The sequence below is a fragment of the Polyodon spathula genome, chromosome 6, assembly GCF_017654505.1.
Source record: "Polyodon spathula isolate WHYD16114869_AA chromosome 6, ASM1765450v1, whole genome shotgun sequence".
In the NCBI taxonomy this organism is placed as follows: Eukaryota; Metazoa; Chordata; class Actinopteri; order Acipenseriformes; family Polyodontidae; genus Polyodon; species Polyodon spathula.
In genome coordinates this window covers 60,283,611-60,299,778 of record NC_054539.1, presented here as the reverse complement: position 1 = coordinate 60,299,778, position 16,168 = coordinate 60,283,611, and the positions used below count along the sequence as shown (strand labels likewise).

At 37.6% G+C, this 16,168-nt stretch overlaps 1 protein-coding gene across 5 annotated transcripts in view; it reads right to left on the bottom strand.

The window, feature by feature from the left end:
• sobpa (sine oculis binding protein homolog (Drosophila) a) overlaps positions 1–16,168 on the bottom strand; it is a 72,992-nt gene that overhangs the window by 41,506 nt on the left and 15,318 nt on the right. For all 5 annotated transcript variants that reach the window (XM_041253316.1, XM_041253317.1, XM_041253320.1 and 2 more), the window contains exon 4: positions 15,373–15,524. In XM_041253316.1, the coding sequence (XP_041109250.1) occupies positions 15,373–15,524 (152 nt within the window). The remainder of the gene's footprint in view (positions 1–15,372; positions 15,525–16,168) is intronic.

The following is a 16,168-nucleotide window of genomic DNA, read 5'->3' as shown; positions in this document are numbered from 1 at the left end:
CATTTAGGAATGAAAATAGACAAGAGTTTCAATAAGAGATAATGACTTGAAATACCTTATCCACACTTCCTTAATAATACAGGATCGACATGTGATTACAATTCACTTCATTCACATTTTTCTAAATGATTTTTTAGGTACAGCAGTGTGAGAATAAAATGCCTATACTCATCATTATAATACATAATCATTATTACAGAGTCCCCCATAACTAACCTCCTTAAATAAATTCCTTCTAAGATGCATGCTGTAATTACAATAGTAAGTCACTTTTTAATGAGTTTTCTACACAAATCCCATGACAAGGAACAGCAATACAACATATGTCCACCGGGTGGCAATTAATCCAAAAGAAGTAAAATGCAATAAAAAGCAGACAGAATCCACAGGTTTCATTATGAATAATGAAAAGCACACTGTTGCAAAATGCATTGGTGAACGAATACATTTTCTTTATTGAAATTATTATTTTTTAAAATGATTTAAATCAGGCAATCATTTAGCAATAAGGCTTTCCAGGAGGCGACTCTACATTTAGTTAGTAATCCACAATACAGTAATTTGTAATTTCAGAAACAATCATTAGGAGTTTGTGTGGTCCAGTGGTTAAAGAAAGGGGCTTGGAACCAGCAGGTACCCAGTTCAAATCCCATCTCAGTGTGACTCTGAGCCAGTCACTTAACCTCCTTGTGCTCAGTCTTTCGGCTGAGACGTTGTTGTAAGTGACTCTGCAGCTGATGCATAGTTCACACACCCTAGTCTCATATCTTGTAAAACATTTTGTGATGGTGGTCCACTACGAAAGGTGCTATATAAAAATAATGATGCTGGTTTGAAGTTGTCGAAGCCCCCTTAAAAATGGCTTCTGAATGCCAGTAACCTCAAAACTCTGTCTTGCTACAAACCTATGTTGTCTGAACTTAATTACTGGTTGCAAGTAACTATTTGATAAAATCGCTTATAATTATTTTTGAATCAGCCACAACTCCAGAGGAGTTAGGTAACAGGTACTGTATAGGGGATCCACCCTTAAGAGTGGGGCTTTCCTCCTGTAACCCACCCATAAAACCATGTTTCTTTGAGCTATAAATAACAATAAGTTTAAAGGCGAAGCTCTGTGCTCAACTTACCCTATAATGATGCCCTCCCTGTATTAGCCAATTATTATTGTTTTGTATAATGTAGCCACCTCAATTCTTCTTTTTTTTCCCCAAGTAGTTACTTTGGAGCAGTCCATAGCTATGCATTAGTTGTGTGGGGAGCATGCAGATCATATTTTGATTACATTTGACTTTTTAGGGGTTTTTTTCCCTGGTAATCAAACGCCAGGAGAGAGATGACCTAGTACCAGGGCCACAGCAATTAGAATGAGCTGTTCTTAATACCAACAAACCAGCACCTTTCATTCAAAACAGTAGAACATTTTCTCTCACCAGTTGTTATAATTAGGTGGAAACAAACAGTATTTATATTATTTTTTAATTAAATGTGGCCCGTAACAGAACACTACAGTTTTTTTCTGGGACATTTGCATATCCTTAGTGGTCCTTGATCTCCAGGTTGCAGATACAACTTATTTCTTTAAAAAACATTTTCTTTCACATTACATTTTTAAAACTCCTCAGTCGGAATATGAACTGTGAATATGCACAGAGCATAAAGCTGACCCTTAGCTAAAACATATCTTTGGCTATTAGGGCTTTCCATTATTTAATGCAGTTGCTGGAGGAAATGCAAGCCTTGAACACAATGACCACAAAGTCATATCAGATAGCGGAGAGGAGGCAGCTGCAGATATTTACAGTAATCTAATCCTCCGTCGATGCAGACTGTGCTGTTTAAAACAAGCGTGGACAGGTGAAACGTGGCAATTTTTTTTCAGTGTTTGAAAAACTAGGAGGTTTATTGTGGTCTATCTTTTTATACATAAATAAACATTAAAAGCAGGCTATGAGACAGGTACTGGTGCGGGTATACATTGTCACAAAAACAACAGCGACACCCACAAAATTAGATTGGGGGCCTAAAATTTTTGAATTAGCCAAGAAATAAATGGTGGAAATAATAAATTAATAAATAAATAAATAAATAAATAAATAGTCCTGTATTTTGCAGTAGATTATGTTGCTAATCATGTGAACTGTTTCTTGATGGGAGATTTAAGGAACTTGATTCCAGGTTACAGTAACTGATACTGCAGCTATTCTCTCTGAACTGTGAACCTCAGTACTATACTGCACACAAGGAAAAATGTGTTTGGGAAGATACAGACATAGTGCGCCCCCTTTAACGCTGTAACTGCTATGTGTGTTCCTTTTTAAACTGATTAGCTACACCGGTTGTGCACTTTCATTATGTAGGTCTCAAATGTGCAGTTTTGAAAGAAACATTTTATAGAAAAACATGTATTTTTATTGTAAAAAATAGTATCTTGTAAGAAAATTAGCTGTTTTATAATTACTGTATTGAAGGAATTGCACACTATCGACAATACCCAGTAAAACATTGTATTAAAAGTCAAATATATGCAGTATTATCTGTAATCCTTAAACACAATTGAATGCTAGTTTTTATGTACTGTACAATGTTGTAATCATACACTATTGAATGTTGGTTTGTTATAATTGTGTACAATAAGATTTAATGTAACAATGCAAAACATCTAGTTGCAGTGTGAGCCCAGACTAAGTGGAGCCAAGCTCTGTAGGATTTTAACCAATCAGAGAGTTTTGATAAGGACGCCTTACTTCCTATAGGTTGCCTGCTACAGGGACTAGGGGTGGAGATATATATATATATATATATATATATATATATATATATATATATATATATATATATATATATATAATATATATAATATATATATATTGCATTATATATATTACAAGTCACCCACATACACTTAAAGCACATTAATGTGACCCAAACTATTAATGGTGTGATCTGGGATTCAGGGTAATACACTGGTTTTATAATGGTGTCAAACTCTTCTGTAAGGGTAGCCTATTGCCAGGTAAATGTACTGCTATTAGAATTGATGGATCTTCAACAACAGTAACTTCTTTGCTTTAAAATATTCGGGGGCAGATGATGTAACGTGTCAATTTTGCTGGCCGAAGATAATCATGTCTACTGAAGAAATTTATATAAAAATGTATTATATATCAAATAAATCTACAATATGTTATTTAATAAGCATCTAGCGTATTTATCTAGAATCATTGTAATACCTGTGGTTTTGGGGCTTTAAAAGTGTGAAAGTGTCATTTGGTGTAACTGTTCGAAAGCTTATGTATGCAAATAAAGTTAGAAAAATTTAATACATAACTTCATAAGTCGAAACTAGTTCATCCTTCTGACAAACATATTTGTCAATCCTGCCTGTCATCTCCACTTGTTTCCTGCAGGTGGCCATTCCATTTGCTCACTCTGATCACTGATGAGAAATGCTCAAGAGCGCTCTGAGCGGTTCAGCAGGAGCGGAAATGAGCAAGTCGTTAAGTTGATTCTTTTATTGAGCCTCTCTGAGCCGCTCACTTACTTAACTTAAAAAAGGACACTCAGTACTGCATCTCCAGCCAAGCCCCACCCATTTTTCGCTGTATTTTTCACATACCTCTTTATAGACATGCATACTGATAAATCTTCTCCTGATCACTCGTTTTACCACCAAACTCCACAATAATGTAATCCAAGTCATTATTTTATTACTATAACACCTTAAAAAGCTCTGAAAATGTCTGTGATATTCTTTGAGCGCTGGATGTGGAAGTAGCTATCTCCTTTGTTTGTGTCCATGTTATCTCTGTGGTGCATGTGGCTTTCAGACACGCCCTTTTTTCCGGCTTCACTCAGATCACACTCAGTCACACTCGGCCACTGAAAGGTTTTCTTGGCTTTTTCTGGAGAAAAAACGACTAGAGACATTACGTCTTTTTAATGATGTCGGACGGAGTCCGACAACGGACTGGAAAGGGAATGCTCTAATGTCGGACCTGGTCCGACATAGGACCGCATAGATTTAATTTTTTTTATGAATAGCCAAGTTTGACATTACAGATTTATATACAATTTTCTTATTTTACTTCAAATTTTCAGAAAAGGTAGCTCAATACAGAACCCATATTAATCAAGATCCTGCAGCAAGAACAGCGTACCTTACCAAAAGGCGATCAAGGTGGTTTTTCATGTTTTTCTCTATATGATAGAGAATCTGACAACACAGTCCAGCCAATAAGCACAACAAACAGGCAAGCTTGAACACTTTTTTTACATAAATGTGAAAATTTGCATACTTATACAACTTTAGGATCTGTATATTTTCTGATATAGTGGCAGCTGATCAACACCCCTAGTGACCTGTAACATCACCTAGTGGAGCAAGTAACTTATCAGTTGAAGGGTTTTCAACCATAGTTTCACTAATAATTGGCAAGTTAACACCTGAACTGCCGGATTTTCGAACCACCTAGAACCACCACGCAGGTCATTGTGACCCATACATTTTTAAACTGCTTCGTTATGAAAATGAAATACATACTATCGGATACAACTGAAAAGTTGTATTCATGAATATATCTAACATTTGCATTGCAGAAACACTATATTTAAATGTAAAATTAAACATAAAATGCTTTACTTTTATAATGAGCACATATACAGCACGACTATAAACAAAAAAATATATATAATAAAATACACATTTCAAAAGAAACGGGTATGTACGTATACCGGTGTACAGGTGTAAACGGGTATATGTACACACAAAACTATAAAACTGAAATCATTTTTGTAATACTACATAAAAAGAAAATCTAGCACTACTTCCGGTATGCCGGCTGCATTGTACTCTATGGAGGAGCGGACGCGTCTGCCAATTGACTTGCCTGCATCCAGGAGCTGTGTTGTAAACACAGACGCAGTTCCATTGAACACTACTGTGTAAACACATGTAAACTGGTACATACAAACTTGCAAAACCGAAATGTTTTTTTTTTTTCTAAAATTAATATATAAAAAAAGACTATACAAAATACGCTTCATATTAGGCACATAAGTTGTTATCCTACCTGTCATTGCGGTTTGCTGTATGTCTCCGAGTGCAGCTTGCTGTATTCCAATTAAAATGACTATTTTCAAGATTAAATATTCCCAGTTGCATTTGTGGAACAAAACAAAGGATTGTTGTCTCCCAGGTACATTGAAAGATAAGCAACTAGACTTTCACTGAGTTGGCATCTTGACAAATCCACTATCATAGCAATCTCTGTCTCGTAGTCAGTTTACAAAAAAAGACTTGAAATTCTGGCTATCAAACGCCGTCAGGATATTTAATTAACATATTTAAGAAAAGTAAAAAACGAACACATACATACAATTTACAACGGATGAGTAATTAACATTTTAAGTGCAAAATGGGTCACAATGACCTGCATGGTGGTTCTAATGTTAAGGCTCAAAATGTTGGCATGAATGAGAGGATTAGCATACAGCAATCAGTAAAGCAATAGCTAGTTAGCTCTTGAATTGGCAAGCAAAGCAGTCAGAACAAATCCCTGCATAATATCTGCTTCATGCACATTTTGGCCTCTGGTTTTCTAGGTTACAGCTCTAGCTTCTTGTAAAGAACTCTACAACTGCATGGATATCTGTGGAGTAAAATTATACAATATTTTCATTTCAGATATTTTTGTATTGACGATTTTGTCAAAAACATTACCCCTACCCCTTTCTTAGGTGCTTCAATTGGTATTATATCAGAAAATGTTGAACACCTAAAGTTGTATTATGCAAAGTTTCACACGTGTACGAAAAAAGTGCATAATTAATATGTTTATCCATTGAATTATCAAGGATGTGACCTCATGCTAAGCTACACATGTTGCTTTTTCAGTTATCAGAGGAAGAAGGCTGAGGGGAAAGTTGAGCATCCTCTATATTCAGGATATGTCCAAGTCAGCCCAGGAAAAGAAAAGGAAACTTTGGAGAAAATGTAAGCAGCGTCAAAGGGAGCTGGATGAAGTTATGGACCTCACACCTACTTCACTGGTTGTGACACCACCTATTGACGCTCCTCCCGAACCTTATGCTGACTAGGGATGCACCGAATCCCGAAGCCATCTCAAAATATTAGTCCGAATACCGAACCGAATACAGAATCTACAAACGCTGTCAAGAAAACTGAAGGAAACTGCTGAATAAAAAACAGATTGGCAGCTACTTAAAAGGGACGTGTACAATCTATAGTTTTGAGCCTTTTAGATAATAGTATTTTTATTACCGAATGGAAATGTATCCCTGAATAAGATTTCACTTTAAATACAGAACCGCTTACTTTATCTTTACAAGAAAGGAGAGCTGCATCTTTGCCATAACCCACTATTTTCTTTAATGACGTTTCAACCTGTGTCACCAGATCTGAGAGTAGGGTTGCCAATAGGCTCCAGAATCTCGGGACACTTTAAGGAAAGTTACGTTTTGCAACTCTCTTCTCTAAATTGCAATGTATTCAATAAAGCAAGTGTGAATTCTGCGAACCTGTGCAAAATTAATTGAATTGTTTTACTTAATTGTTACCAAAATCACACAGCTGCCTGCAAGGATTGTTTCCATTAATCAGATCTATACAGCAGCTGATTGGCTTTCTGAGTCTCTGACTGGGCGGGACTGTGTCAAGCAAGAAATATAAAACAAATAGAAACTTTACCTGTTGCCACAAGGTTAAATGAAAGAGTGAATGTGAGTGCAGAGTTATCAATAATAATGGTGTTACGCTATTTTGATAGATATTGTTTACTGTATAAAAAAAATTCAAGCAATACGATTAATTGTTGTTACAAGGCTCTTCGGACAGAATCACCACCACAATTAAACAATTAAATTACATTTACTAAACTGCTGAAGCAATTTCACACTCACTTTACCTATCGAATACACTGCAGTTTAGAGAGACCTGACCTGCCTTAAAGTGTCCCGAGATTCTGAAGCCTGTTGGCAACCCTATCTGAGAGCTATAAGGAAAACATTAGTGTGATGAGTGACCTGAATCTCCCTGCAAAATAAAACCCACGTTGATTTAAATGCACCGTGTGTGTAACACATATCAAATAGGCTACGAAATAGTTTTAAAAATATTTTAATAAAACACAGCAGTTCCCAGATGGTTCAACTTGCATTGGCACATTACAATAACGTAATTTAATTTACTAAAGTATATTGTTCAACAATGTCTTGCACATCTGACAGTTATAAAGTTACAATATATACAGTGGATTGTGAAAGTATTGACCCCCCTTGGCATTTTTCCTATTTTGTTGCCTTACAACATGGAATTAAAATGGATTTTTATTTCGATTTCATGTAATGGACATACACAAAATAGTCCAAATTGGTGAAGTGAAATGAAAAAATTAACTTGTTTAAAAAAATTCTAAAAAATAAATAACGGAAAAGTGGTGCGTGCATATGTATTCACCCCCTTTGCTATTAAGCCTCTAAATAAGATCTGGTGCAACCAATTACCTTCAGAAGTCACATAATTAGTTAAATAAAGTCCACCTGTGTGCAATCTAACTGTCACATGATCTCAGTATAAATACACCTGTTCTGAAAGGCCCCAGAGTCTGCAACACCACTAAGCAAGGGGCACCACCAAGCAAGCGGCACCGTGAAGACCAAGGAGCTCTCCAGACAGGTCAGGGACAAAGTTGTGGAGAAGTACAGATCAGGGTTGGGTTATAAAAAAATATCCGAAACTTTGAACATCCCACAGAGCACCATTAAAGCCATTATTAAAAAATGGAAAGAATATGGCACCACAACAAACCTGGCAAGAGAGGGCCGCCCACCAAAACTCACGGACCAGGCAAGGAGGGCATTAATCAGAGAGGCAACAAAGAGACCAAAGATAACCCTGAAGGAGCTGCAAAGCTCCACAGCGGAGATTGGAGTATCTGTCCATAGGACCACTTTAAGCCATACACTCCACAGAGCTGGGCTTTACGGAAGAGTGGCCAGAAAAAAGCCATTGCTTAAAGAAAAAAATAAGCAAACATGTTTGGTGTTCGCCAAAAGGCATGTGGGAGACTCCCCAAACATATGGAAGAAGGTTCTCTGGTCAGATGAGACTAAAATTGAGCTTTTTGGCCATCAAGGAAAACGCTATGTCTGGCGCAAACCCAACACCTCTCATCACCCCGAGAACACCATCCCCACAGTGAAGCATGGTGGTGGCAGCATCATGCTGTGGGGATGTTTTTCATCGGCAGGGACTGGGAAACTGGTCAGAATTGAAGGAATGATGGATGGCGCTAAATACAGGGAAATTCTTGAGGGAAACCTGTTTCAGTCTTCCAGAGATTTGAGACTGGGACGGAGGTTCACCTTCCAGCAGGACAATGACCCTAAGCATACTGCTAAAGCAACACTCGAGTGGTTTAAGGGGAAACATTTAAATGTCTTGGAATGGCCTAGTCAAAGCCCAGACCTCAATCTGTGGTATGACTTAAAGATTGCAGTACACCAGCACAACCCATCCAACTTGAAGGAGCTGGAGCAGTTTTGCCTTGAAGAATGGGCAAAAATCCCAGTGGCTAGATGTGCCAAGCTTATAGATACATACCCCAAGAGACTTGCAGCTGTAATTGCTGCAAAAGGTGGCTCTACAAAGTATTGACTTTGGGGGGGGTGAATACTTATGCACGCTCAAGTTTTCTGTTTTTGTCTTATTTCTTGTTTGTTTCACAATAAAAAATATTTTGCATCCTCAAAGTGGTAGGCATGTTGTGTAAATCAAATGATACAAACCCCCAAAAATTCAATTTTAATTCCAGGTTGTAAGGCAACAAAATAGGAAAAATGCCAAGGGGGGGGGGGGGGGGTCAATACTTTTGCAAGCCACTGTATGAAATGTTAACTCCATGATTTCAAAGAAAAACTAAAACGAACAACCAGCCAATAAAGTTTTCATGACAATTATTCACTACTAATGTGTCTGTCTTCCTTTAAGATTATAAATATATAACAGTTAAATCTGCATTTTAATTAAACAGGCCATGGTTTGAGTGACAATTAGAAGTGCTTTGGTCATACAGTGTAACGAATATTTCAATTGTATTAAAGTGCATAAGTCTGTGTTAAACTTGTTACATATATATATATATATATGGATGGTTTACATTCTTAAGAAACCAAAAATACAAAATGCATTCATTTTTAAGACATTAAGTTTTCTGTTTTTTTTTTCATTTTTGAAAACCTTATACATCATCTGCCCTCATGACATTTAAACATCCTGATAAGTACTTTTCCTATCTTCTTTTTTACCAACTATCGAAACCCCAACTACCTGTACAGTATAGTAAGTCCAGGGCCACATTCAGCACCCTGTAAATAGCCCGGGGCCCCAACGCCAGAGAGGGTCCCACACATACAGAACTTAAATTACAAATATCAGTAAATGTACTATTTCTGTGCCAGCTATCCTACTTAAGCAGCCTTTAGGGCTTGAGTCGTTTAGTTTTTACAAAACTAAATTAAACTGTATGCGTGTAGTGCAGCGAAACCTTTTCCTTTTCTTTTCCTTTCCTACTTGCATCCTGTTCCCTTAGTTCCATCTCGTCTCACTCCCTATTGTCTTCCGTTCTCCCCAGTTCTTCGTAAAGCCGAAAGCTATTGGCTGACTGACATAAAATTATATAAATGTGCCATTGTATAATTGGCACATTTACTTTCCAACAATCAAGACTTTCGTTTGACGAGCGTTTTGTCGCCCCTCATTATCACAACGTCTATATGCCTATTATAATTATAGGATGTGTTGTTGTGTGTCTGTGTGTGCTGTATTCTTTTGTTTATCGCTTGTCTTTTGAATAAATGTAACCAAATGTTTATTATTTTTATGTCGGCTTGTCTCCAACTAGGTCCAACTAGGTAGCACAATGACCAGTTCCAGAGAAAGAGTGTAATAAACAGCCTGCTGTGTTAAACTGCATTCCTGACTAGCGTCTTCATTACACTATTTTATACTGTACAGTAATGTCTAAAATGCAGCAGCATGATTTTAGACAACTCATGTCTCCCTCCAGACCGGTTTAGCGAGGGAATACAGATTATGAAAACCTTTTTGATTCGAGGGTGAAGGTGGGGGGGCCCACTGGAGGTCCATTGCCCAGGGTCCACAAAAACCTGGCACTGGCCTTGTGTATGTCATTTAAATATAGCATCACAGTTTGAAAGTCAGTAGGGTACATTTTCCCCATCTACATTTAGCATTGTTAAAGTCAAATGCAAAATTAGATTAGCATTTCTGCTCTAAATGAGAAGTTCAAATAAATTAATAAATACGTAGTGCAAATGAAACTCACAAACTGAGGCAAAGAATATGTAACAGAAACTGATAATTACTACAACTCAGACACTCAATATTTAAGTATTTAATCACCCATCTACAGAAAAAGCGTTTATAAGGTAGTCTAGGTTCCTCAGTAGCTGGATTTATAGTGATCGCAAAGTCAATGACACAGTCATCATTACTTTGTCAGCACCTGTCAACATTTTCAAAGTTGTTTTAATCAGGAGAAATTCCAAGATTCCCAACAAACTGTTGGCACCTTGAAAAAGGTCAATGTCTATCGGCACTCTGCACTGAAGGAAAATGAACTATGCAGCCCTGCCAACTTGTTAGAAATGAGAAGCTTGCAGTAATGCTAGGGACTATATGCCCTGGGTGATTCAGTCTGCCTGCTTCATATGATTCCGCGTTTCAGATGACTAAGCATCCCCTCCCTCTTTAGCAGCCTATACGGTCAATGGTACTCCTCAGCAGGTGTGTTTTTTTGAGCTGCCGTATTGACAGTGAAGGCTTTCTATACATAGCCACATAAGTTTGCCAGTTGTGTGGTTGTGGTAAATGCTGATTTAGTTCGCAAAGCACTCTTATACAGCCAACAGCCTTCTCAATTCGGAGTCTGTCTACACAGCTTTGTGTGCAACAAAGTGGCCACTTCATGTTACAACAGAGGGATAAATTCTAACAACGTGTCTGGGCAGCATACTCTATGGGGTCTATTTTAATGCTATCAATAGTATACAGCTGCCTTATAATAAGCTGGCTGATGTTTCAGTCCCTCGTGTCATCTCAACATGACTTGTAATCCTTCTTTAATGTTCTTTGATGCTGTTGGGTAAAATCTCCACTAACAACTTTCAACAACTAACTAATAGACAGGAATATTACTTGAAGCTCCCTGCCAAAAAAACAGCCATCCTTCTGTTAGCATACATTGTTGCGCTTAAAGTAATTTCGGTTCATTCAGTGGGTATTTAGTTGCTACATTCCCAATAGATATGCATTTACTGAGGCACACTTCACTTATTTTTGCTACCCTTTATAGGTGAAGGCAATATACTGGACCTGGTGATAAAAAAGTACTATGGGGAAAAAAAGTTTCAGGTTTATAAGTAGATAGTCATAGCACACACACACAAGAAACCTTCAATGACAACAGTACACAGACACAGCACACAACACCACACACACACACACACACACCACACACACACACACCACTGTACCACACACACACACACACACACACACACACACACACAGTACCAGTCAAAAGTTTGAGTACACCTGCTTGAAACTAGTTTTTTCATGATTACCTATGCCTTTAATTGTAAATGTAACTTCTCTATAAACACTTAATATTTCATTATATGATACGTGTACTTATATAAGCTGATAATCATAAGTGAATTGCATTCAAAAATTTCATTTTTTAATGAAAGTGTAAATCTTGTCAATTTCAATGAAATGGTAACCCAAAGCAAGGGGATTTCAGACTGAAGCCCAAGTCAGTTAAAACTCTGAAATGTGTATAACACGGTGTTAGAACACTGGCCAAAGTATAAAAGTGTCTTTGTTAGATGTTCTCTGACTTAACTAGCATGTTACTAATTAATCTTTTGTCACTAATTATTGTTAACAGGTGAAGGTCCATGATTACTATAAATATAGGTAGCGCAGGCACAAGTTTGTTATTCCTGAATGTAAGGGAGCAGAAAATGGCAAAATACGCTCAGTTAAGCAAAGAAAAAAGACAGTCTGTAATTACTTTAAGAAATGAAGGTCAATCTTTAAGACAAATCGCAAGAACTTTGCAAGTGTCTGTAACTGCTTTGGCCAAGGCCATCAAATAATTTGACCGAACAAGGTCAGGCAGGCCAAGGGTGACCTCAGAATCAGAGAACAAGTTCATTCGAGTCACAAGTCTGCGAAACAGGCGATTAACCGTCCCTGAAATACAAGCTCAGCTAAATGCTACTAGAAGTACAGATGTTTCAACATCAACTGTTCAGAAGAGATTGCATGAAGCTGGCCTAACTGGAAGAATTGCTGCAAAGAAACCATTGTTAAGAGTGCAGAATAAGAAGAAGAGACTTTCCTGGGCCAAAAAAAACACAGAAACTGGACTTTTGAGGAGTGGAAGTCGGTCTTTGAAATATTTGGGTCCAACCGCCGAGTATTTGTAAGACGCAGAGAGGGTGAGCGCTTGAGTTCTGCATGTGTGCTTCCTACTGTCAAGCATGGAGGAGGCAGTGTCATGGTCTGGGGTTGCTTTGCTGGTGACAGAGTTGGTGATCTTTACCAAGTCCATGGCAAGCTCAACCAGCATGGCTATCATAGCATACTTCAGAGGCATGCCATTCCATCAGGATTACGGCTAGTTGGGCAGTCCTACATTCTTCAGCAAGATAATGACCCAAAACACACCTCAAAGTTGTGCAAGAACTATATGGTGAAGAATGAAAGTGAAGGACAACTTAATCTAATGACCTGGCCAGCTCAGTCTCCAGACCTCAATCCCATAGAACTTGTATGGGACGAACTGGATAGAAGAGTCAAAGCAAAGCTACCCACAAGTGCCCTACATCTCTGGGAATGGCTACAGAAGAGCTGGGAAGACATGTCGGGTGATTTCCTGCTGAAACTTGTTAACCAAATGCCTCGTGTTTGTGAGGCTGTTATTAAGGCAAAGGGTGGCTATTTTGAGGAATCCAAGATTGAGACAATTTTCAATTTTCTTGAACATTGCTTTCATACTCTTTATGTTCTGTTTTGTATATTGTAACGTGTGTTTTCATTTTCAAGTATTTACAGAAACGTATACGACGTAAAACATTGTCAATTATTAAAAAAACCTAGTTTCCAGCAAGTGTACTCAAACTTTTGACTGGTACTGTATATATATTAGAGAGAGAGAGAGCGAGAGAGAGAGCGAGAGCGAGAGAGAGAATAGCTTATCTGGTTAAAAGTGCAGGATGAGCAGCAAAGGAAGACCAGCAACCAGAACAGGTACTGTAAAGCACCAGCAGCTGCAATAGCAAGGTTCCCTACATACTGCCTCTGCCCATTACCAGGGGATGAAGGCCATCCCTTCTATTGTGCTGTTAATGATGATGAGAACTACTTCACAGAAGAGCTTGTGGAGCGTCATAGGCATTGAGGAACAAATGGTAAAACAATATATATAAAAAAAAGTACCTTTCATAACAAGAACCAATGCAAGAATAGCCGGTGCAATTGTTACCTTTTGACTTGCCCATTCCTCCAATTATAACACGTTGCCTATTTTTGTTTTGGCTGTCCTGAATTGGTTTAGAAGTTGAAGGAGGAAATGGGGTTCAAAAAGAAATAAACTTGGACTTAAATTACCTTTATGAAAAACATTATCTTTTAAAATATCCTTTTTAGTCTGATAACTGCCCTCTAATATAAATTAAAATAGTTTTGGAGGAATATTTAAACATAATGTGTGTGTGTGTGTCTCTCTCTCTCTCTCTCTCTCTCTCTCTCTCTCTCTCTCTCTCTCTCTCTCTCTCTCTCTCTCTCTCTCTCTCTCTCTCTCCTCTTATATATAGGGGGTAGGAGTATATATTAATCAGTCCTTACAAATTATGCAAGGAGGGCGGGTATTAGTAGTATCCTTACAAATTCTGGCATGCAACTGGTTAAAACCGCATCACGTGACCAAAAATAAATCCAACTACTGTCCCTGTGACACTGTTTTACGGTCAGCAGTTTTTTTACAAACTCCCTCAAATTATGTCATCTCGCTGAACTTCCTTCCTTTCCTCCCACAACAAAAGCAAAATGGCAGACAACAGAAAATGAATAACAAAATAGACTACAAAACAACAATGCTACAAACATTAAAATCGGCATAAAAACTTAGCTTTTAGTGTTTTCTGACATTTAATAAAATTCAAACATATCCAACTCGACAATGTAAATAAATACAACCTTCACAAACTCAACAGGCTCCTACGAGAATTCTATGCCACAGTGAGAAAATCAGACGGAGAGTTCTATGCCAAAATAACTTTAATAACTCTGCGCTATGGACTTCAAAAACATTACTTTGTAGATTGATTCATAAAACAAATTTCATGACTAACTTTCTGTTCGTACGTCGACTGCACTTACTGCGTTGCATGCACTTGAGTATATTAAAAGTGTCGCAGGGAATGAATTACGGTGTGCTGAGAGGGTCAAGACAGAGGGTGATTAACGAGCCTTAAAAAAATAATAAATCTAAAAAAAACGTGTTAATCGCAGAAGTTAACTTGACTGCCATAATTATTTTAATATCCCGTAAAGTATATTATATTATATTATATATATATATATAAAAAATCTACTTTACGGGACATTCTCAAAAAGAGAGAACAGCGAAAAAGGATACTTAAGGATAAAGTAGAACTACTAATTAATGAATTCTTTTGTATAATGTGCAGAGCAGTATTTACCTGTGGCTTTCCTCGCTTGTGTTTTTAGTGCTGCATCGGTTCAGTTCAGACCCAGTTACAATTTATGTGACCCCATCCAACAGGGTCACAATTAAAGATTCTCCATTGTGCAAGTCTGTTTGGACTGAATGTTCTACAGTAGTGTCTGTGTACAATGGGCTGCACGCAGAAGCTCCTCCTGTGACATAATTGAAAAGCCTTTTCTTTGAAGACATCAGAATCTACATGCTAACTCTTTAAATGTAGTGCCTGCGTACAAAGGAATCTTAAAATATCCTTAAAACAGTTGATTTACACTGTGTGTTCCATGTCATCTGTATTTCCTATTGCCAGAGACTGAATTTTGATTTACTGTGCTCTCCCCGGGCAGAAAAGCTCAGACAACAGGGGTGGCCAGAAAATTCAGACCACCCTTTAAAGAGAAACAATAAAATGTTCTTTTCACCACTACATAAGCTATCTACAAATTTGCTAATAAGGAAGTGGTTTTAGCCATTTAATAATGTACGGTATTCAGTTTTTTTCCCTCTGACCCTATCAAATAAAAGGAGCCCTTACCTTGTTGCGTTTAAAGTAGGCTCTCCGGCACGCAGCAAAACACTTCTCGCTGCAGAAGCTTTTCATCTCGCTGCCCATGCTCAAGGAGTAGCGCTTGATTCCCACTTTCTGGCACCAGGCGCACAAAATCTGAACATTTGACGCATCATCCTCTGAGAAAGAAAAAGAGAGAAAAACAATTCTGTTCATCAGTAGCCATCATGAACTCTGCCTCCTCGACAGCCCAATCTGAATCAGTAAAAAAGTCATAAGAAGAAAAAATTTACAAAACAGAGTTTAAGATTCAGTAATTGTTTTCTAAATGACACAACATTTGAACTTGGTATGAGTTTTTCCTTTACGCAGCTCTTCAGTGATTCCTCTTTGCCACAGGGGAATGCATTGCACTATAAATTTTTAGTAACGGAAAAACAATTTACAAATTTTGTTTCCAGGTTTTCTGTGACAATCAGCAATGGAAAAATGGTTTCCATGGCTACAAACATGCTTGTTGTCGCTGCACTGAGGGAGCAGAGTGATGAGTTTAGAATCAATAGCTGTACTGGAGAAAGTGGATGCATTGCCGGATCTCACAGGACATGGCAGTGAAGGCAACAGTGAGGGAGCTCAGTGTGACAGAACGCAGTAGAAACTGGCGCTGTCAAGAACATCGATTTTTAGAGGTACAGTCTGTGTAAGTAATGGAACTGTAAACACAAATACTACATGAAACAGTACTATATATATATATATATATATATATATATATATATATATATATATATACATTACACAGTATTTACAAAGAAGAATGTTT